This window comes from Chinchilla lanigera, unplaced genomic scaffold (assembly GCF_000276665.1).
Source record: "Chinchilla lanigera isolate Chin_1 unplaced genomic scaffold, ChiLan1.0 scaffold00051, whole genome shotgun sequence".
In the NCBI taxonomy this organism is placed as follows: domain Eukaryota; kingdom Metazoa; phylum Chordata; class Mammalia; order Rodentia; family Chinchillidae; genus Chinchilla; species Chinchilla lanigera.
This window is the reverse complement of record NW_004955452.1, coordinates 9850836-9872982: the sequence shown is the minus strand read 5'-3', so window position 1 is coordinate 9872982 and position 22147 is coordinate 9850836. Positions and strand designations below refer to the sequence as shown.

Below are 22147 nucleotides of genomic sequence, written 5' to 3'. Positions count from 1 at the left end.
AATCGGGACTGAAGCTGAGCGGCTGGTCTCGGTGGTCCAGGTCCATGTGACCCCACGCCGGCCATTCCTATGCTGATCAGAAGGTAAGCAGCAGGTGACAACGTTCACCGAAAGGCCTGTTTGGATTGGGGAGCAGGAAAGTCGGGGGGCCTGGGCAGAGCCGGAGGAGGGGGTGGCTCAGAGCTGGGGTGTGGGGCAAGGCCGGCACAGCCTCACGGCCCGGGAAGCCCCAGCGCTCACGGCCCGGCCCACTGCTCCCCAGCGGCCGCCCGCGGACTGGTGTCAGGACAGCCAGCTCGAACGTTGGCTCTGCCTGCCGCTCTCAGGGTGACTTCCAGCGGGTGGCTCGCTTCCAAGGATCTCGCTTCTCGCGCCTGGCCCAAGCGTGGCTGAATCAGGGCTCAGAACTGGCTGATCCCCGACGTTCTCTGGGCGTGGCTCCGTAGCGCCACCTGGTGGACATATTGCTGCGCGCCTCCACCAGCTTCCAGGCAGGACCCGGAATACTGTAATGGTCCCGCCCTGAGTCCCGGTCCTCCCTGCAAGAAGGCGGCGCCCACAAGCCTCATTTCTAGACCACAGAGGAAGAAAAGGTTCTGGGGAGATCTGGGTGGGCCAGGGGAATCCCTAGGTACTGGTTCTGCAGCCCCTTCCCTCCTTTCTGAGCCTCAATTTCTTTATCTCTAATAGGATGAGTTGGGGGACAGGTGTAGGGAGCTATAGCTCAGGGGTAGAGCGCTTGCCCACCGTGTGTGAAACCCTATGTCGGATCTCCAGTACCGAGAAAAGCTTTCAAAAGGGAGGAAGCAGGCCAGGGGTGGTGGCGCACTCCTATAATCCCAGCACTCAGGAGGCAGAGGCAGGTGGCTTGTTGCGAGTTCGAGACCAGCCTGAGCAACAAAGTGAGTTCAAGGCCAGCCTGAACTGCACAGTAAGACCCTGTCTCAAAAAGACAAAAAAAAAAAAAAAAAAAAAAAAAAAAAGGAGGAAACACGTAAGTGGGGTCTGTAGGAGTGAGTAGCAGTGTAACAGGCATTCTGTTTTTCTTTTAAAATAAAGAATTTTTCCTTTCTGTCCGTCCTAAAGAAAGTCCTTCTTTTTGGTGGCAACATGGACAAGCAAACTCTGACAGGAATAGAAAAATCTAATGAACAATAAGCACTGCTCCCCTGGGTACCTGGGGTAAACCTGGGCAGCTAATGAAGTGATGAGTGAGTGACTCTCTGCTGCAGTGCAGAGATGAGCCCAGGCCAAGGGCCAGGTTGACACAGACCAATCAGTCTGGAGGCTCTGATTGGCCCTTTTGGATCAGGTAGGCATTGCTGGACCAAGCAGTCACGGCCAGGATGTTGGGGAGGCGGTGGTACAAACCTGGCTTCACAGGTCTCCCCTAGCAGGGAGGAGGGTGAGGTGAGGCAGCCCGGGGTTCCCCGGGTCTGTGACTTTAAACTGGGTCATCAGCAAGGCCTGCCTGTTGGCCACTCAGGACATTCCGGCAGGGCAAGTTCCCTTCCCTCCTGCTAAGGAGAAGTCCTCAAGCCGGCGTAGGTAACGGGCCACCACGTGATCTGAACTTGAACACATCTCAGGGGAAGGCCTTCATTACACATTTGACAGTTTTGTTCGTAAAAAGGTTAGAGAGCACCGGGAGTGTTGGTGCAGCCTGCAATCCCAGCACTCGGGATTCTGAGGCAGCAGGATCAAAAGTTTGAGCCCAACTTGGCCAATTTAGTAACTTAATGAGATCCTGTCTCACAATAAAAAATAAAGGGCAGGAGGGCGGGACATGTAGCTCAGTGAAAAAGCCCTGGGTTCAATCTCCAGTCCCACCACCACTATAAAAAAACAAAAAGAAAACTTAGGAGGACGTCTCTCGAGCAGACAGCTTCTGGATGCTGAGTCTGTAAGAACAGAAAATCGTCTCTGCTCCTCCAGCCTGCTGGCCCTGCGCGGACTCCAGGGATCGTCCATGGGTCCTGGTCCAAGTGATGCTGCGTCACCACCTATTTTCCTCATCGCACAAGAGGTCCAGGCTCCTTGCAGACCGGAGACCGCTGGGTCCTCACTCACATCACCAGCTCTTGGAGCTGCTCTCTGGAGCAGACAGCCTGGGTTTGAATCCTGGCTCCCTTTCCCGCTCGCTTTGTGACCCAGGGAAAGCGACCCAGCTTTTCTGTGTCTCGATTTACTTCTCTGTAAATTGAAGATAAAACCCAACATCTACCTCCGAGGCGGTGAGGGTTAAATGAGTTGGAGGAGCGGGCTGTGCTACTCCCTCCACCCACTCCCCATGAGGCCTGCAGGGGACAGCTGAGAAGGAGACGCTAATTATAATAATAATGCAGCTGGGTGGGGTGGTACAAGCCTATCGTGCCAGCTACTCAGGAGGCTGAGGCAGGAGAGCCACTAGTTTGAAGCCAGCCTGGGCAATTTGGTAAGACCCCCATCTCAAAATAATAATAAGCCACACGTGATAGCACACACCTGTAATCCTAGCACTCTGGGAGGCTGAGGCAGGAGGATTGCAAGTTTGAGTCCAGCGTGGGCAACTAGTGACTGAGTGAGACCATCTCAAAATAAAAACTAAAAAGCGCTGGGAACATAGTTCAGTGTGAAGGGCCTGGTATTCTGTAATACTTCAATGCCAAGTACTACAAAAGCCGGGCGTGGTGGGGCACGCCTGTAATTCCAGCACTCGGGAGGCTGAGGCAGGAGGATCGTTGCCAATTCGAGACCAGCCTGGGCTACAAAGTGAGCTCAAGGCCAGCCTGAACTGCATAGCGAGACCCTGTCTCAAAAAGACAAAAAAACAAAAAAAAACTAGTACTACAAAATAATAACAGTGATAACGCCTACCACTTGTCGAACTCTCACAATGCGCACACACCATTCTGCCCTTATAAATACCATCTTCTCCCCGACCCCGCGCTGTGTCTCAGGGCAGGGCTGTGTGGAAGAGCCCAGGTGAGGGCGGAGCGGAAGAGTGCTGTGCCCGCCCTGCTGGGGGCAGTGGGACTGCCCAGCTGGGAGAGGCTCGGTGAGCGGCTCCAGAACCCCAGGCCTGGTGTGTGTGGCAGGGTGGGTGGAGGTGCCCTCAGTGCTGTAGGTCAGCTGGGCACACAACCCCCCGGAACCACAGAGGGCAGCCCCAGGCCGCTGGCCAGCTTACACAGGTACAACTCCCTTTCATTTGTTTAAACTCCTGAGCTGCCAGCTAAGCACTTGTTTGAAGACGGGATTCCCCTTGTAAACCGTAGCTCTCAACTCTCACTGCATGTTCAGATGGGGAGATGGCTCCGGAGAGCAAGTGCTTTGTCCGGAGTCACGCAGCAGGGTAACCTGGGAGCCTGGCCTGGGACTCGGCTTCCTGCCTCCGGGCTGGGTTCTCTTATCTGCAGGGAGTGTTTCCAGATCTCCCCCAAGCGGGGCCTGGAGTGGGGTGGGCTGGCTCCTGCAAGCGTGGTGGGAGGCTAAGACTGGGTTCCAGCCACAAACTTGCAGGGCAGAGTTGTTCTCAGTGGGGCTCAGGCTGTGCCCTGGAAATAAGGCAGACTGCCAGCCCTCGGCAAGCTTATCATCCGGGCCTGACCAGGGAGAGAGTGGATCCCTCCAACGCTACTCCTGAAACCCTTTTGTCAGGAACAACTGCCTTAAAAGAAATAAGAAATTAGTTTATTCTGAGCCTAAATAGGAATAACCATGGCCCAGGAACATGTTTTCAAATTACCCTGAATAATGTGCTCCAACCATGGAAAGGGTTACATGGACTTTTGTTTGTTTGTTTAGTTGGTTGGTTGGTTGGTTTTGAGGCAGGATCTCACTATGTAGGTGCAGGTTGGCCTTGAACTTGTTTATGTAGCCCAGGCTGGCCTTGAACTCACAGTGACCCTCCTGCCTCAGCCTCCTGAATGCTGGGATTACAGGTGTGCGCCATAATGCCCGGCTCCGTGAACTTCCATAGCCACCAAATAAATCAATACACGTAGCTGTGACATTGGTGGGAGCGTCAAGTAGGTACGACACAGAAAATCAGAGAAATCTCTTTTATAGGTTTCAGATGTGATAACATTCTTAGCTCTAGGGTGGGTGGAGGGTGGAGATCTGATAACCTTCGTGATACATTCCAAGAATTTCGCCTGATGGTTACAGGGTGTTAGGTCAGATACCAAAGTTAAGGTCACTGGCCGGCTGGTAAAGGGCCTCAAAATTAGTCCAAGATAACTTTGGCTTTCGGCCCACAGCTTTCATCTCTGCACCACCCTCCTGGGTTTGGACTCCTTCTTTCTCCTTTCTTTCTTTATTCCTCTCTCTATCTCTCTCTCATACGTACGCACGCACGCACGCACGCACGCACGCACGCACATGCTCGCACGCACGTACGCACCTAGGCACCCACCTGCTTATCCTGTTTTACAACAAATAGCCTAGGGAAAGAAGCATAGATCAATGGAGTCAGAGAGTAAGGCCCTTAGAAGGCTCAGACTGAGGTGCTTCTCCTTTCCAGGAGGGGGCGCACTGCCATTTGCCGCAGACGCAGCGCTTCAGGTGTTCCGCCCTACAGGGTGCAACCCAATCTGCTCTTCACAGTCAGTTGTGGCCGGGCACACCTATAATCCCAGCGCTCGGGAGGCTGAGGCAGGAGGATCATTGCAAGTTCGAGGGCAGCCTGGGCTACAAAGTGAGCCCAAGACCAGTCTGAACTGCATAATGAGACCCTGTTTTAAAAAGACAAAACAAAGCAAAAAACAAACAAACAAACAAACAACAACAACAAAAACCCACAATCAGCTAGCAGGAAGGCAAGGATACAAAATCCCAAAGTTCAGAGAGGGGCAGTGGTGGCTGGAGGCCTACAGTCACACAGCAACACCTCCAAGTCTGAGCCTTGAGTCCCACTTGGCCACCCCAGCTCCACACACCCTCCCCTGCCCCCAGACACCCTCCTGTCCGGCACCCTGGAATATCCGTGGTGCTCTGAACGGGAGGGGAAGGGCTTCCCGGCTGGACTGCCTCTAAAGCTCCTGGGTGCAGGGGCACCACTTCTTAGGCCTCCCATTCTTGAGTTTCCCCTGCAAATTGTCTTCCCGACGTTCCCCAAGGTCCCTATGTCCTGCTCCCAGCACCCTCTGCCTCAGCTAAACCATCAGGGTTGAGAAAGGAGGCTAAAGGGTCCAGCACGTCGACCTGGTAGCCCTGGCCAGACGTCCACCCACATGGGGGCCTCAACTCTACCTGGGGACACAGCCCCATCTGCAGAAACCTGCTAGAAAGTGGAAACGGCTCTGGGCCTCACTGTGTCTAAGCATTTGGGGTGAGTCAGCTCATGAGGCCACAAAGGGGTAAGTAATTTGCCTGTCCTGCCGGTAAGTGATAAAGCAGACCGGGCCAATGCAACTTCAGAGTGAGACTCTCACCCACCACGTAAGAGACCCTCAGGCCCCTGACATCCATACTCTCCTTTTCCTAGAGGAAAAAGCAGTGTGGAATATTGAACGAGTTTCCCAGTCTCCCTCGTGGCTAGATGTGAAGGCGGGACTAGTCTGTGGCCCGGAGAGCAGCACGTGGCTGCCAGGTCAAGCTTGTAATTAGAAGAGGTGTGTTCCCTTCCTGTTCCCCCTTCCAGCTAGATGGTGCAGACAGCCACGGCTGCCACAGCTCCTAACCTATCTCCCTCCAGCCGCGCACAGAACAGCCACTCCTGCCATAATGCGAGTCAGAGCACGGGCTCCCCTGACAGAACCCCCCATGGCTCTCGACTGCTTCAGGACTCCTCCTCCATGATGGAAAGGGCTTTCTTGGTCTGGCCCTAAATAATTCTTGTGGTTTCATCACTTGCCATTTTTAGGCTGGGCGTGGTGGCGCACGCCTGTAATCCCAGCACTCGGGAGGCTGAGGCAGGAGAATCACTGCAAGTTCGAGACCAGCCTGCGCTACAAAGTGAGCTCAAGGCCAGCCTGAACGCATAGCGAGACCCTGTCTCAAAAAGACAAAAAAAAAAGGACACAGTCGAGAAAGGGAAGAGCCAACCCAAAGAATGGAAGATATTAATAAAAAATGCTTCTGTGTGTGTGTGTGTGTGTGTGTGTGTGTGTTTGTGCACGCGCTCATGTGTGTGTGTGCTTTTGCTGTCTTCCACCACCATGAACTGTTGCCCCTCAGCCATGTGCCACCCTGCTTTGGAGCCAGCTTATTATGAACTGAAACCTCTACCAACTGTGAGCTAAATAAATCTCTCCCCCTTTACCTTTGGGTGTTGGGTATTTTGTCCTAGCAATGAAAGAAAAGAGACTAAGACATATCCTTTAAGACCAAACCTGTGAAAAAAAAAAGACCAAACCTGTGGAGGATATTCTTTGATTAGAATGCATTGAGGACACAATGATTTGCTTGTTAGTTTCTTAAGATAAGGCTTTATTATACAGCCTGGATTAACCTTGAGTTTACGATCCTCCTGTCTCAGCCTCCTGAATGCTGGCATTATAGGCATGTCTTGGATCTCATGTGGGAAAGGGTAATCCTTTAACTATCCTTGCTAAAGTGTCTGGAATCTGCCCATTTGTAGTAGCTATGCCCTTGGTTCTCACTCAATAAAGGTGACAGAAATTGGTATTGGAGGGAGGCAGTCTGAGAGGCTGTCAGCCCCGATCCCAGAATTTTGTCTCTCTTGTTTTTCTTGTCTCTCCTTACTTTTTCTGATCAATCCACGGGCACCTAGTTCTCGGACCGGTTCACCCTGGAGAGATAGGGATGAGTAGTCCCACACAAACCCAAACAGTATGTCCCACATGAAGCTTCTCCTAGCCCTCTGGGAAAGGGGTTTCCTCCTACGGTTTCCCGCAGTCCATCTATGGCCTTTCTGTCCTGTCACGGGCCTGTAGATGCATCCACCTCTCCCATCTTTCTATGAAGGAAAGGACAAAATTGGGGTCAAAATCTTGGCCCAGCACAAAGCCAATGGACAGTCAAGTTCAATGAGAGAGAGAGAGCCAGAGAGAGAGAGAGAGAGACTGAGATTGTGTGTGTATAGTCTGACCTGGCTGTAGGCCGGGGCAAAGGAGACAGGGAGAACATCTAGAAATAGCCCAGCCCAGGTCTGGTGCCCACATAATCTGACCCTGTGTGAGAAGGTGTGGCTCAGTATGGGAAAGCAGAAGCTGAAAAGTGTGGGTCAGGAGGCTGTGGCCCTGCTCCAGGGCCACCAGCCTCCTGGATCTGTTAGCCAAAGCGGACAGTCCTGGCACTCAGAGCTCAGTGACCCTTAGTGACTAGTGAGTATTTTGGGCTGGGGCTGAGCATCACCTGCTCTCCTGGCACCACTTGTAGGGCAAAGGGGAACTTACCCTTGGATGAAGGGAAGGCTTACGGCAGCCACACTGGGAAAAATTGTCCTCGCTCTGCTATGCGCCATATCAACCTCTTCCCTACTTGGAAATTCCCTCCCTGAACCGTCCACTGTCAAGGCTTGCAGGGCTGAAGTGACCATCCGGCCTTCTCTATCATGGAGTTGGAAGCAGTGGAGGAAAGAGACAGGCCCGAGGTCACAGTGCCAAGCAGGACGAAGAGGGCCAATGGGAAGGCGTGCAACCTCTGGCGCCCACCTGCCTGAGTCCTAACCCTGGCTCCCCTCTGGGGATAGGCACAATAAATAGTAGCTGGGTCACTAGGTTATTGTCAAGATCACACGTTGAAAGAAAAAGTGTTGCTAAACCGCGTGCTGGTGCTTCGTAGGTCCCACACCAGTGCCAGCGAGTGTGGGGGTAGGGAAAGCTTTACCAGGGCTTCCAGTGCTAGTCGCCTCCCAGGCCACCCAGTCCTTCCCAAAAAAGGGAGCTCTTTCCTCCTTCAATCTAGCATCTTTGCATGCTCGGGAGCCCAAGCATGTTGTCCTCATGGACCTCCAGGTGATTCTCCAGAGCCCACCTCCAGGAAAGCCCACGTTAGGCTGTCATCCTTGGCTCTGTCTCCGCTTCCTGGAACACATCTGGCCTGTGACTCCTGAGGCCAAGATCAACTCCCTGCCAGCTCCCCCACTGTGCCCTGCCAGCTCTCTCTTCACCCAGGGACACAGTGGCCATTTGTCCTCACCAGCCAGGCTCGTCAGGTCTCCAGGAACTGCGCAGATCCTTCCAGAAGCTTGGGCAGGCTGTTTCTGAACAAAGTGCACTCTCTTGAGTGTGACTAGTGACCTACCTGTTTGGTGCCAGGAGGGTGGGAGAACCATCAGGGGATGGAGGCCAGGCCGTATGGTGCACAGGGGAAAGAGGAGCTGCTTGGTAAAGCATTAGTTTTACCCTTCTAGTTCTACGCCACCTAATCCAACATTGGAAGTTCTGTAGCTTTTTGCCAAGACAACATTTTCATTTTATAGAGAAAGAAACTGTGGTTGGGGGGTGGGGCAGGGAATGTCAGCCTGGGACCTGGTCTCATTACTTCCTGGGAACAGCCATTTCCAAAGAAAGCTGCCTTGGGGGCTGGGGATTTAGCTCAGCAGCACAGCGCCTGCCTGGCAAGTGCAAGGTCATGAGTTCAATTCCCGGTATTGAAAAAAAAAAAAACAAAGAAAGCTGCCTCTGGGCTGCCCTGAGTATCCAGAAGGGCAGTCCCACCTGAGGAAACTTGGGTGCCTACCACACACCAGAAACAGAGCTAGGGATTTAGCTCAGCAGCACAGCACCTGCCTGGCAAGCGTGAGGTCGTGAGTTCAATTCCTGGTACCAGAAGAAAAACAAAAAAAACAAACCAAAAAAGACACTGTCTCCTGTTTGGGGGCTGGGGATTTAGCTCAGCGGCACAGAGCCTGCCTGGCAAGTGAAAGGTTGTGAGTTCGATTCCCGGTACTGGAAAAAAAAAAAAAAAATTGGTTTAACACACCGGAAACAGCCCAGTGGCTGAGGAGAGGATAGGAGATAGGATCCTTTGGTAGGGGAAAGTTGAGAGGAGTTAGGTAGGGAATCAAACTGAGAGCACACTGATGAGGACAAGTGGCTTTCTTTTCTCTGGAGAGACAGTTTGTCCACTACAAAAATATTTGCCAGAGGGGCTGGGGATTTAGCTCAGTGGCAAAAGTGCCTGCCTGGCAAGCGCAAGGTCGTGAGTTCGGTTCCCGGTACCGGAGGAAAAAAAAAAAAAAAAAAGAAACAAAAATATTTGCCAGGCCCTGTGCAGGACAGAGAGAAACACAGACCAGGCCAGCCCTACAGGGGCCTCTGGTGTAACAGCAAAGACATCCGGGAAACAGACGGACTGTACTGGGGCCGGGTAAGTGCCATGACGAGGCAGATGGGGTTACCCAGAGGCAAAGGACAGCTAAGGGGCAGGGAGGTCAGAGTGGCGGCAGGTGGAGAGCCTGGTGAGGCAGGCAGGGCCAGAGCATGGGCACAGCCAGGGTGTGGGGCCTGTGCCGAAACCTCGAAACTGGGGGAGAAAAAATTAACCTTTGCCCTGCATTTCCCACTGCACCCTATCTTTTCTTCTCAGAGTCCGTGGGAGGCCAGCGAGGTGGGGGTTAGGATGGTTTCTTTCTTTTTTTTTTTTTTTTTGTCTTTTTGAGACAGGGTCTCGCTATGCAGTTCAGGCTGACCTTGAGCTCACTTTGTAGCCTAGGCTGGAACTCTCAGCGATCCTCCTGCCTCAGCCTCTCAAGTGCTGGGATTACAGGCATGCGCCACCACGCCCAGCTAGGATGGTTTCTTACAGATGAATAAACTGAGACCCAGAGTTCATGGCTGTCCAAGGTCACCCAGCAGATCTGTAAGTGATGGAGGAGAGACTGGAACTCAGATGAATCTCTCTGCAGAACCGCTAAAGCCACAGAGACAGCTGAACTCACTCACTGAGGACACTCATTCAGTGTCCTCAGTACACTGAACCCTGCTCTCTGTCAGTCGCTCTTCTTGGAGCAGGATTTTGGTATTAGATGAACAAAACAGATGAGACAAGGCTAACGATTTTGGGCTTTGAATCGGGAACAGTGGCACATGCCTGCAATTCCAGCTACATATTTGGGAGGCTGAGGCAGAAGGATTACATTGAGACCAGCCTAGGCAACCTATCAAGATTCTGTATCAAAATAGAAAATAAAAATGGTTAGAGGTATATCTCAGTAGTACAGCACTTGCCTAGCATGCAGGAGGCTCTGGGTTCGATCCCCCACATCCTCCCCAAAATTTGGGTTTTATTCTGTCCACAACACAGCGTACATACACCCAGCTCCTGGGCAGGCAGAGTGCCCATCCTCCCTGAGTTGCCCCACTCCCCAGGGCAGGAAGGACTGTTGTTCTTCCCAGGAACAGTTTGCCATTTGTCATGGGCCACGGTTTCTCAGAAGCAAACTGTGTTGAGCAAACCTGAATCTGCTGTCCTCATTTGTCCTGTCAGACCCAGAATATTGAGAAGCCCCAGGGACAAGGAACAGGTTTCCTACCGGTAGAAGGAACATGGCTCCCTCCACCCGTAGCTGCAATCTGCCCATGCCCTGAGCTGGTGGGGTAAGGCTGGAGCTCTCTGGTTTTCCCTGGGTCCCCTCTGAACCAGGTGCCTCCGCACGCACCAAGGGAGGGGTGTGGGAAGTGTAGAGAGAAGGGGTAAGCCCTGATGATTCCATGGCAGGCAGACAGGCAGACAGACAGCCTGGACGCCTTTACTAACCAAAGGGAAACATTCCCAGTTGCAGGTATGTGTGTGTGTGGGGTGTCAGCATCTACTGACTTAGGTCCTGAAGGGGCAAATGTAGGCTCTCTACATCCCTAGGTCAGTGGAGCCTCCAGCTGAGTTTCCTTAGCTTCTACCTCCAGGCTCCTTCCCATGCTAGTAGCACGTTCCCTAATGGAGGCATCCAGATGGCAGGGAGGGTCCAGGAAACTGCTAAAGATGCTGAGCAGGCTCCCCTGCTTCCCCCCTTCCCATGGCCCCACGGATCATCCGGTGCCGCCAGCCCATCTCATTGGCTGACTCCTGGTTACTCATCTCTCCTCTTCCCCATTATCCCCGCCTGGTGGTTGCTATGGAAACAGAACAGTGACATCACCGTAGGGTGAGGACTGAAGGGATGCTGCTCTTGGCAGGCACTGGTTCTGCTGCCTGCCACACATTATAGCCAGGTCTGAATCTACCAAGGGCAAAAAGAAGAGCAGGAAAGGAGGCAAGGTTCATGTCCCTCAGCCCCCAAATGTAGTGAGCATACCAGGGCAACGAAGAAGCAGGTCCTCAGAGAGACGAGGAGAACACCGCACAGATGTCAGAGGATGAATTGGGTGGAAGGGAGAGGTGAGGCTTAGGAGTCAGCCTTGCAGACTAGATCAGAGCATGGTAGCTACAGTGAGGGTAGTTGGTCAGGATTTGTCTAGAGTGCCTCAAAACCCCATATTGTTGTTTTGTGGTTTTTTTGTTTTTGTTTTTTTTCCGGTACCAGGAATTGAACTCACGACCTTGAGCTTGCCAGTCAGGTGCTGTGCTGCTGAGCTAAATCCCCAGCCACAAAACTCCATATTGTTCATTTTGGGCAGGCCCCAAGGGAAGGAGCAAAAGGTCCACCTAGCAGTGCCTTCTACTCCAAAGCCCACCCTGGGCCAGGCATGGTGGCACACTGTAATCCTAGCACTCAGGAGGCTGAGGCGGGAGGATCGTTATGAGTTCCAGGCCAGCCTGGGCTACAAAGTGAGCTCAAGTTCAGCCCGAACTACCTAGCAAGACCTTATCTCAAAAAGACAAAAGCAAACAAACAAACAAAGCCCATCCCAAAGGCCTCCACTGCCCTTCCTCACAGTGGTAGCAGTTTCTGATCCTGTCATGGAAGTGGAGAAGGGATGAGGATTAGAAAAGCAAAGCAATCTGCCTCAGGTGATCCAAAGGCAATAGTGGGGAGAGCTCAGACTCTCAGTGTCCTGAACCATCCATGGAGATAAGAATAAAAATGATGGCCGGGCATGGTGGGCCACGCCTGTAATCCCAGCACTCAGGAGGCTGAGGCGGGAGGATCGTTATGAGTTCAAGACCAGCCTGGACTACAAAGTGAGCTCAAGGCCAGCCTGAACTGCATAAGCAAGACCCTGTCTCAAAAAGACCAAAAAAAAAAAAAAAAAAGCCAGCATCCCTATACTCAGCATTTTAAATGTATTGTCTCACTTGATCCCCACACATCTCCATTTCAAAGATAAAACTGAGACTTAAGTGAACTGCTCGTACTGATGAAATCAGGATCAGAACACAGAACCTTCTTTCAGCAGTTGTCACCTTAGCTTAGCTGTCCACCACTTCATTGTGAGGACCACACAGGGAGACAGCTCTGCTCCTTGGGTCTCTGGCCTTTAAGTGAGTATCTAAGGCTGTGACCTTGATTCTGAAACATCTCATTCTGTCCTCCCCTGGGGCCTTCTCTGGCAGTGAGGTCACCAGGACTCCACGCTCAGCCCTGAGGCCTGTCCCTGTTGCTTTGGCAGAAATCGGCCTCTCAGTCTTCCAACAATTGGACTATCCAAAAAGAATGAAGACCCGGGGGATGTGGGGAAGACTCTTCCTTCTTGGTCTCCTTCCCAGAACAGTCAGGGAAAGGGAGGAAGGGATTTCCACATAGGGAAACAGAGGCCCAGGAAGGCGGGAGGGCTTGCCGCACACCGTGGGCCCCTGGGCCAGGCCCAGAGTAGAAGTACCAAATCCCACGTGTCCTCCCTGGGCTGAAGGGGTGTTCGCATCCCCGGGTCTCCCATGGTCAGGCATTCGCTCACACCTCTTCCCCTGAGCTCCGAAGACAGTCACCACGCTGCCTATGTGACTGCTCCCCTGAAGCAGTCTCCAGGAGCGTGTGTCTTATTCCCTGTCATCATTCTCCACAGCAGCGCCAGAGCAAACAGGTGCTTAATAACTGCTGAATTAATGAATGGGCTCCGATGAACTTGTTTGTTCACCTGTTAAAAGGGGACAAGAACAACACTTACTTCATAGATTTTGTTTTAGAAGTTCAGTGTGCTGGGCTCGGCAGCACAAGCACCTGCCTGGCAAGTGCAAGGTCCTGAGTTTGATTCCCGGGACCAAAAAAAAAAAGTTCAATGTGACAACCTACTTAAAGCCTTCTGCATGCCAGAAGCATCAATGTGATTCTGTGTGTTTAAGTGTGTTTGGCTTTTTGAGACAAGGTCTTGCTATGTAGTCCAGACTGGCCTTAAACTCACTATGTAACCCAGGATGGCCTCAATCCCCAAATAGTCCTGCTTCAGGCTCCTGAGTGCTGGGATTACAGGCATGCACCACCATGTGGGTTTGGGGTCTTATTATGAAAAGTGCTTTGTAAACTGCAAAACAACCGCACAGTAGGCTCTTTAAAGGAGGCGACAAGTTCAAGTGTGCAAGCTGGCTGATGTGCACAGATCAGATGCAGGGCTGTAAGCAGCAGCTGCAGCTTTGAGGCAGGTGGGGGAAGAGGCCGCAGGGGCAGGTCGGGGAGGAGGCCTGGGGCCTCAAAAAGCATCAGAATTGACAGAATTTCTGGAGGAGGGCCAGGGGAAAACCATCTGAGTAGGAGCTCGAAGTCAGAACAGCCTGAACACTTGCAAGGACGGCTGGGGGGGTCAACTGCTGGGGAAGGCGCCAGCAGGAGACATTCCGAAGGGAGGGGCAGGCACGTGTGAGGCTGGGGTGAGAGAGGGTCACGTGCACACCCAGAGGTGAGGACACAGGGGCAGCTCAGCCACAGACTGTCCCCACCACCAGGCAGCAGGAGGAGAGGCCAGCCAGCAGGGAGCCAGCTAGCCCAGGGCGCTGGCTATCTGGGCTCCAGTTCACCTCCCACTCAGCGTGACCTTGTCAGTTTTCTTCTGGGCTTCGGGTTCCTCGCATATATATCGAGGACAAGATGCCTATGCCACAAAGGTCTATGGGAGCTTGCGCCGCGAGGGCACCAGCTCAAGGGCAAGTTTCTTTTCCCCTCTTGGTCACACCTCGCAGAGGGACTGGGGATGGAAGATGCAGGTGGCGTGCGCCCAGCCCAGCTGCTTCCTTCTCAGAGTTTGAAGAGGCCTGGAAGCCAGGGAAGGGAGCGGGTTCGGCCAGCTTGGGGCAGGGACTCCGCGGCTGGGCACCTGCGCTGACGCAGGCAAGCGGAGTGCCACCGGCTGCCCAACCCCACCCTCGACCCCGAGCGTTGGGGGAATGGGCGCTCAGCCCCTCGACGGTGACTGCCTGCCTGAGGCTTCCTATTTCGGGAATCGGGGGGCGTGGGCCACGTCTCATCACGTGATGCGAGGGCTATTTAAAGCGGCGGCTCCGGCCGCAAGCAGCCGTTGCAGAGTCCCGGTACACCTTCCTCCTTGCAGCTTCTTTCTCAACCCAGCCCAGCTTCATCATGGTGGAAGCCTTTGTGGGGACGTGGAAGCTAGTGGACAGCAAGAATTTTGATGACTACATGAAGTCACTCGGTGAGCAAGCTCAGATGAGGGTGGAAAAGCAGGGCTCAGCTGCCGGGTCGGGCGGGGCGGGGCTGGCCGCGTGCCTAGCCCTGCGCCGGGCTCCTTGCCTGGCAGTGCCCCGCGCGCCTGCTGCATCCGTCTCTCCCGGCCAAGGGTGGAGAATAGCGGGACGCGGACGCAGGGGTGGCCGCCTGAGCTAGGGCGTGGGGGGCTCTGTTGGAAGAGCGCTTTCCCCATCCGAAACGGGCGAAAGGGAGGCGCACGGAAGGAGGCAGCTTTGTCTGTGGGTGTTGGACAGCGAGGGTTTGGAGGAAGAGGGGGTATGTGATCTGGGGAGAGTGGATAAAACGAGAGCACAGATCGCAGAAGGCGCGAGGCCAGCTGGCGCGGGGAGGAGGGCACGCGCATGGGAGGTCTGCGAATTGGAGGAGCTGGCGCCCAGGAAAGAAATGGGGCTGACAGGAAGTGTACTGTGGCCTAAAGCAGTAGGAAATACCTAGGAGGTGGGCGATTCTGGGTGGAAAATCAGAGAATTGGATATGAGACCTCAGCATAACTAGCAACAATTTCTTCCCCTCCCCACTGGGTTAAGGAACAGGATTGTGCTCGGAGGGTATGTTCTTACCAATGTGACCTTCTCTCATAGCGGTGTATTACTAGAGCTTACTCATTGTCAGGGAGCCTGTGGGGATGGGGCGAGCCGCCTATCCCCACCTGGGCCTTCCCTATCGCCCTTTCTGGGAGGGAAAGGGTGGAGAAAGCCCCAGGATTTCTAGGATGCCGCCAGGGTCCCAGGGCAAGGTCAAGACCTGTTTGGCGAGGGGTCATTGGCCCGCGGGGGGTGTGATGTTGAGATGGGGAAGAATAGTTTCAAAGGATGTTACAGGTGTTAGGAACTTGTCCAGCTCAAGGGAGAGGGAAACGCAGGGCCTGAGAGAGCAGAGACTTGCCTTACAAACTAACAGCAGAGCTGGTACGAAAACCAGGGATTTTTAGATCTATCGCCCAGAGCTCTTCCCACTACCGCATAGCCCTGGGAATGGGAGGAGTGGTGCGGGCCTGAGCCCTTCCCTTCCTGGTTTGGGCTTAGACTCTTGATAACCTTTCTGTAAAATTCTCAGCTGTATTATCCTAGCCCACCCGCCAGGGACAAGGAAAATTGAGATGATGTTCATGTTTGAGCTAGGTTCCACGCCTTTCTCCCAAGGGAGGAGGGCTGGATTGCAGCAGGTATGCAAAGGGGTACATGGGGGACCCTCTCCCCTCAGCTCCCACTGTTTCCTGGAACAGGGCCCACCGTGTGGGTCATGAGACTACAAGCCCGGCTGCCCTTTGTCCTGTCCCATCCTGGGCACTCTGTCCAGTGAGTCCAAGAAGGCAGCCATTCTTGAGAAGCAGGGGCCATAGGCAGCTGCTGGGGAAGCTGATTGCCCAGATGTAGTTCCTCCTCCCATAGCAGACACATGGGCCAGAGTAGAATTAGAATCCCTGAACTGAGTTTCAACAACCCTCCTACTTCTGTTCCTTAATGCTGTTCCAGCTTGGGTAGGGAGCAGGTCTCCCTGAAAACCTGTTGTCTTTGGGCAGCTGTTTGTGCATTTGTGTTACTAGAGATGGACCCAGGCCTCCAGCATGCTAAGCACATACTCTGCCACTATGTCACACCTTCGCCCAGGGCAGCTTTTTGTTAGGGGATGAAATTCCAGCCTGCTTGTCTCATGGTAGGAAGGCCGAGGGACACTGAAAATCTGCTTCAGTTCTCAGTAAATTACTTGGCTCTCTTCCTGAGTCACCTAAATTCTGTCAGTTCAGTCTTGGGGGACGTTCCTGGGAATTGAATCCAGGCTCTCACACACACTAGGCAAGCACTCTCCCACTGAGCGCCATCTCCTGGCCAGCCCAGTTGTCTTAGGTTTCTTGCGGCTCAGTCCCTCTCTCCCAGTGGCTTCCTTCCTCAAATTCACACTGGAGGAGTCCTAAGCAAACCGCTTCCTGTGTAGTCACCAGACCCTGATCTGTATGGAGGTGTGTGTCTGGTCTGACTCGCTTGACACCAGGGGGCAAAACCAAGTCCCTCGCTGGCCAGGCAAGGTGGGCTGGCATCATCACAGCTGCAGATGCACCCCTTAGCCCTTTTGCTTTAAACCAAGGGTCCCCCAGAGGCAAAGACACCCAGCCTCTACCAAGGGACCACAGACCACCTGGTGGCCTTGGCGCTGAGATTGAGCATGTGCTGGGTAGAATGGCACAGTGGGAACAGTGAATGGCTAAGGAATCTAGGTCAGTCACTTACTCTTTGACTTTGGTTAAGACACTACTCAGTTTCATTTGTAAATGACAGATAATAGAAAACCTACCCTTAGGGCTGTTCCAGCATGTGCAATGTACCTAGCTGCCAGCAAGCACTATGTAGCCAGACGCCTTTGGAGACCTGGCACACAGCACCTCACCGCATGGCTGCCTCCTGCCTCACTTCTGCCTCGGAGGAGGTGTCGCATAGGCTGCTGGGGGCACAGAAGGCAGTCAAGATGGAGATGAGTAACAAAAGCACAGGTCCCAGGGAAGCTACAGCCTGAAGGGATGAAGGCTTAGCCTAAGAGTTCTGCAGTCTTCACTACTTACTTGTAGGTTAAGACTTTGCTCAGCATCCAGGGGAGTCATGCTTGGGTCAGGAAAGTCATAGGGCCTTAGGAATCAGGAGCTGGGAATGAGTGAGAACTCTCCACTAGCACTGTAGGCCTTCCTAGAAGGCAGCCCTGTGCTCCATCTCGGGAAGCCCTGTGGTTGAGTGGCTGCCAGAGTTCTGGAGTCAGACTGCTTGGGGCTTCAATCTCAGATCTGTCCTTGTGCTGTCCACCCTACCCTACCCTACCCCACCCCATCCCACCCAAACTCAGTATCTCCCTGTAAAGGAGAGATAAGATAACAACCCTTCAAGGGGAAAGGAAGACTGAATGAGATAATGTATACAGTTCCTTACACAGAAAGTCTTAGTGCCTTATTTTCATTTCAGCTGTGGCTGATTTGCTCTGACATACGTATTTTTTACATTTTTCATCTGTCTACTGAGATTGGTTGTTCACTGCACAGAGCTAAGGGGAAGACTTAATTTAAAAATAGGCGTGCTGGCTGGGTGTGGTGGCACATGCCTGTAATCCCAGTACTCAGGACGCTGATGGGGGAAGACTGCCATGAGTTCCAGGGCAGCCTGGGCTACAGTGAGTTCAAGGTCAGCCCGGACAGCATGACCCTGTCTCAAATAAAAAAACAAAGCTGCCTCAAGGCTTTAAAAGTTATGATCCTCTTCCCTCTTAGAACCCGTACCAAGGCCTGGGAGTTACTCCTTGAGCTTGTTCAGGGCCTCTCTGTTCCAGCTCTGCACTCATACCCTTCCCATGCCCCTCAGGTGTGGGCTTCGCTACCAGACAGGTGGCCTGCATGACCAAGCCTACCACAGTCATCGAAAAGAATGGTAACACTATCATCATAAAAACACACAGCACCTTCAAGAATACAGAGATCAACTTTGACCTGGGGGTGGAGTTTGATGAGAAGACAGCTGATGACAGGAATGTCAAGGTGAGTCAGAAGGGGGAGTGGGGGATAGGGGGCTGAGACCCTGATGGGACAAAAGCTGGTAGTCTTTTTTTTTTTTTTTTTGTCTTTTTGAGACAGGGTCTTGCTATGCAATTCAGGCTGGCCTTGAGCTCACTTTATAGCCCAGGCTGGTCTCAAACTTGCAACAATCCTCCTGCCTCAGCCTCCCGAGTGCTGGGATCACAGGCATGCGCCACCACACCCGGCCTGAAGCTGATAATCTTGATTCCTTGACATTGCCCCATAAGGGGCAGGGGAACTTAAGGGCAGCAAAGTTCACAGGGCCCATTCAGCGCTGAAATGTTCCCAGAGCTAAGTCCATGTTAGTTCTGTTCTTTTGTTTCTTCCTTGCCCTCTTGGGAAGCATCTAACTAAGTGCATCTGGGAGTGGGCAACGAAGAGCGAGGATGTTCTCACTTCAGTGTCTGTTCCAGCCCCAGTAGGGTGACTCTGTGCAAGGTATGCAATGGGTTTCTTTCCACTTCCTCAGATGGCCATGGCTATATAACCTGAAGCGTTTTAAGAGCAAAGCCCAGATGTCAGGACCCCACACTGAGTGAGGCTACCCAGGCCCCCAGCATCCAAGAACACCTCCTCTGCTAGGAACAAGAGGCTAAGACCTACTCAGATGCCTCCACTTCTGCAACCTGCAGCTCTCATCCCTGAACAATTTTCAGTGTGGCAACTGACCAGCAGGAAGAGCTAATGTGCTGGGGTGGGGCACTCACAGCTGTGGGTGTTGACAGTCTCTTCCCACCAAGCTTCCCTCACGCCCTCTCCCAGGGTGAGAGCAGGGAGCATCGACCCCAGTCTCAGGCCTTCACTCCATGGTGGCTGTCTTAGCTGCTTGCCTCAGGCCTCTCAGCAAGGGACAGAACAAAGGGGCTCTGACTTTACAGGGCCAGAGTATCGAGTGTCCGTTCAGCTGTTTCCTCTTCCTCACAGCTGCCCCCAGGAAGAACAGGGTAGGGGCTGGTTTCCTTGCAGAGGAAGAGCTGAAGCCCAGCCCAGCATCACAGGGCTGGCAGCAGAGCAGTGGATGGTGCCCAGAGATGACAGCCTACCTTGGGAGGAGGTGGCTGCCCAACACACGTCCGCACCTCCTTGAACCTGCCGCCTTGTTGAGGCAGTCGTCCCCTGGGATGTCTAGGCCAAAAAGAATCTACTCGAGTGGGCAAAAAACTGGATGAGTGAGAATGAGGAGAAAGTGGTATTCAGACAGCAGGCCAAGAGCCAGGCGGCCCTAACATGTAAACACAACTTTCCCAGCCCCTGCTGCGCTCTGCTCAGTCTAGGCTCCTTAGTCTGGCCCATAGCCCCGAATTCCTGGAGAGGGGAGACCTGGTGAGCTGCCAAACGAGAGCCAGCTGATGCAGGCTGGGCGCACTCACAGGGCTAAATGGACATTTGAACCAAGGCTGAGGAGCACTCAGGACCTGCAATTGCTGCTCTTTCAGGTGAAGGGGTCACACGATGTGCACTGACAAGAGGGAAGTTTAATTTTCCAGTATTTCCCATCACAAAACGTCTTTTGTGATGGCCACAAGATACCTCCTCTTCAATCTTTTTCAGGGATAAAGATGGGCATATACCGCATATACCTCAGGGGGACTGAGGCCGAGGGCATCTCCTGGAGTAGATATGCACCCACTTTTTGTTTTTTTTTCCAGTACCGGGAATCAACTCATGAGCTCGCGCTTGCCAGGCAGGCGCTGCGCAGCTGAGCTAAATCCCCAGCCCCATGTTTGGTTTGGTTTTGTGCTGAGGAATCAAACCCAGGGCCTTCCTTGTGTGAAGCACACGCTCTACCAGTAGGCTGCCCTCTCAGCTGGATGCCCTTGTTGGAGTCCTGGACACCTCTGAGCTGTTGCGCGCTGCTGCCCCCTACCTGAAGGCAACTGGAGCAGAGGCTGAAGGTGCACGGGACATCCCATGGGGCAGGCTTGCAAGTGCGCGGCCTGCGCTCCGGTCCCAGCACCGTCACTAGTTTCAGTCAGAGGTTGTGCCCCGAGGCCCGTTTCCTAACCCCATCGTGCCCCTCACTTCTGGCTCAGATCACTACTTAGGTGTCTGCTCTTTCCACAGTCCATTGTGACGCTGGATGGAGGAAAACTTGTCCACGTGCAGAAGTGGGACGGGCAAGAGTCAACACTGGTGCGGGAGCTAATTGATGGGAAACTCATCCTGGTAAGATGGACTACAGAGCCTCACCTAATTGGCTACTACTGCTGCCTCCTAGCCAGGCCTGTTTGAAAACCAATGCCCTCCCCTGGGTGCCACAGGACTGGTACAAAAGAGGCAGAGGCAGGGTCCTGCTTTGGACTCACACAGGTTTGGGTTCAAATTTCACCTTAGAGGCTGCACTGCTTTGGCAAGTCAAGTGCAAACTGTAAAATGCATATTAATAACTTGCCGCGGGCAGTCTGAAAGAGACAGTGTACCCATGGCAGAAAACATCACGGAGGTGGGAAGAGCCCAGCAGATGCTCTGGGGCCTTAGCTTCCTCCTGTGTCTGCCTTGCCTTCTCCAAGAAGATGCAGAAAGCAGGGCCAGTCTGATCCCAGGCTCTCTAGGACAGGTTCCTATCGCTGATCACAGCTTCCTTCCCTCTCAAGAACCAAACTGTCCCACCAGCGGCAGACTAGTGACTGGTGGGGACACTGACCAGATGAAGCACAGCCCTTCCCTGTCCTAGTCCTGCCTCAGTAATTTCTATAGCTGGCCTCCTACAAGAACCTGTTGTCTGGGTAGGAAGACACAATGAGGTCAGCAGATCTATTTAGGGACAAGTGTGGGGACTCCATTTCGGAAATGGTGTTCTTGACAGAACCTCCCCAGACCCAGGGGCGCAGAGAGCCGCCACAGGTGCTCTCTGTACGTGTTCTCTGCAGACCTTCCCGAGCCAGTGTAACCTGCTCCCCGCATTCTTGCACTCAATGGGGCTGAGGTTCCTACAGTTAGGACCAAAAAAAAAACCTACAGTTAGGACCGAGGCACCTAGCTTTGGTCAGGATGTGAGATACTCACAGGGCAGTCAGAGAACGGTGTGGCTGTGGGCTTGGCTCTGCAATGCCAGACTAAATAGTGGGGGTTCAGGGATCTGGCCCTAGAACTGCCCAAAGTTAGGGATAGAGCAGGAGTTGGTAGGTTCACAGTCATTTCTCAAGAGTCTCTAGAAACTTTTATTCACCTATTTGTCTACTCTGTCCCAGGCATCATCCTAAGTGCCCAAGTTCGTAAGAATCTGAAGGAAGCTGAATAGTGCAGGGGAATGAGAAACATTCTAGGATCCTGATGAAATTACTTCCTCTTTCAGAGCTCTTTTCCAAATCTCTAAAATAGGGATTATACTGCCTATCTTAAAGGCTTGTCCTATGTATCAGGAAAAAAAATGTGTGACTATGTCTGGCACACAGTTGACTCAAGTGATCATCAGGATAAGGGATGCCAGGTGTGCCCCTGCTTCCTGCTCTCGGCCCCATCTGACTCTGTCTTTCCTTCCAGACCCTCACCCACGGCAATGCAGTCTGTGTTCGCACTTACGAGAAGGAGGCATGACCTGACCTGCTGGTGCTGTCACCAACTACGTCTCTGCTAAGTGACTACCCCTTGCCTAGTACCGCCTTGCCTCACTTTTTTTCCTCTGATATTTTGTATAAATAAATCCACTTTGGTTGGGAAATTCTTTGGGGATCAAGTGGTACCAGCCTGGATCCAGTTCCAGTTCATAGTATGTATGTGGTCTGGCTTTTTAAAAACTGTATCCAGAAGGTGCCCTGAGGTCAATAAAGCAGCGCAAAGGCCACCTGTTGTCTTTCTGTCTCTGTTGACAGGACTTTTAAGGGTCTGTTCCCTGTGTGAGTCAGTGGGCAGAAATGACTTCCTGATGGTCACTCAGGAAGCCGCACTGGATGAGTAGTAGTCTCAAGGACTGCTAGTCAGCTGGTCACCTGACGCATTCAATAGTGACTCAGCTGTCCATACACCTTGCCTTTCCCCTGCCTGCTCCCATGGTCAAATGAACTCGTGCAGTCTGTGGGGAGTCCCCAGGTTTGGCCATGAACTTTTACCACAAGCCCATCCTGCACTGAACATCTGTGGGTCTGGTTCTCTGGAATGCCTTTCACAGTGCAGGCTCAGGACACAGCATC

General features: G+C 53.1%; 1 protein-coding gene across 1 annotated transcript; it reads left to right on the top strand.

Annotated features, from left to right (window-relative positions):
• Positions 1–14247: 14247 nt before the first annotated feature.
• On the top strand, positions 14248–21801 carry Fabp3 (fatty acid binding protein 3, muscle and heart). Its single transcript, XM_013519714.1, has 4 exons — positions 14248–14408; positions 17806–17978; positions 20082–20183; positions 21501–21801. The coding sequence occupies exons 1-4, from the start codon at positions 14336–14338 to the stop codon at positions 21552–21554; spliced, it is 402 nt and encodes a 133-aa protein (XP_013375168.1). The 5' UTR covers positions 14248–14335; the 3' UTR covers positions 21555–21801.
• The last annotated feature ends 346 nt before the right edge of the window (positions 21802–22147 follow it).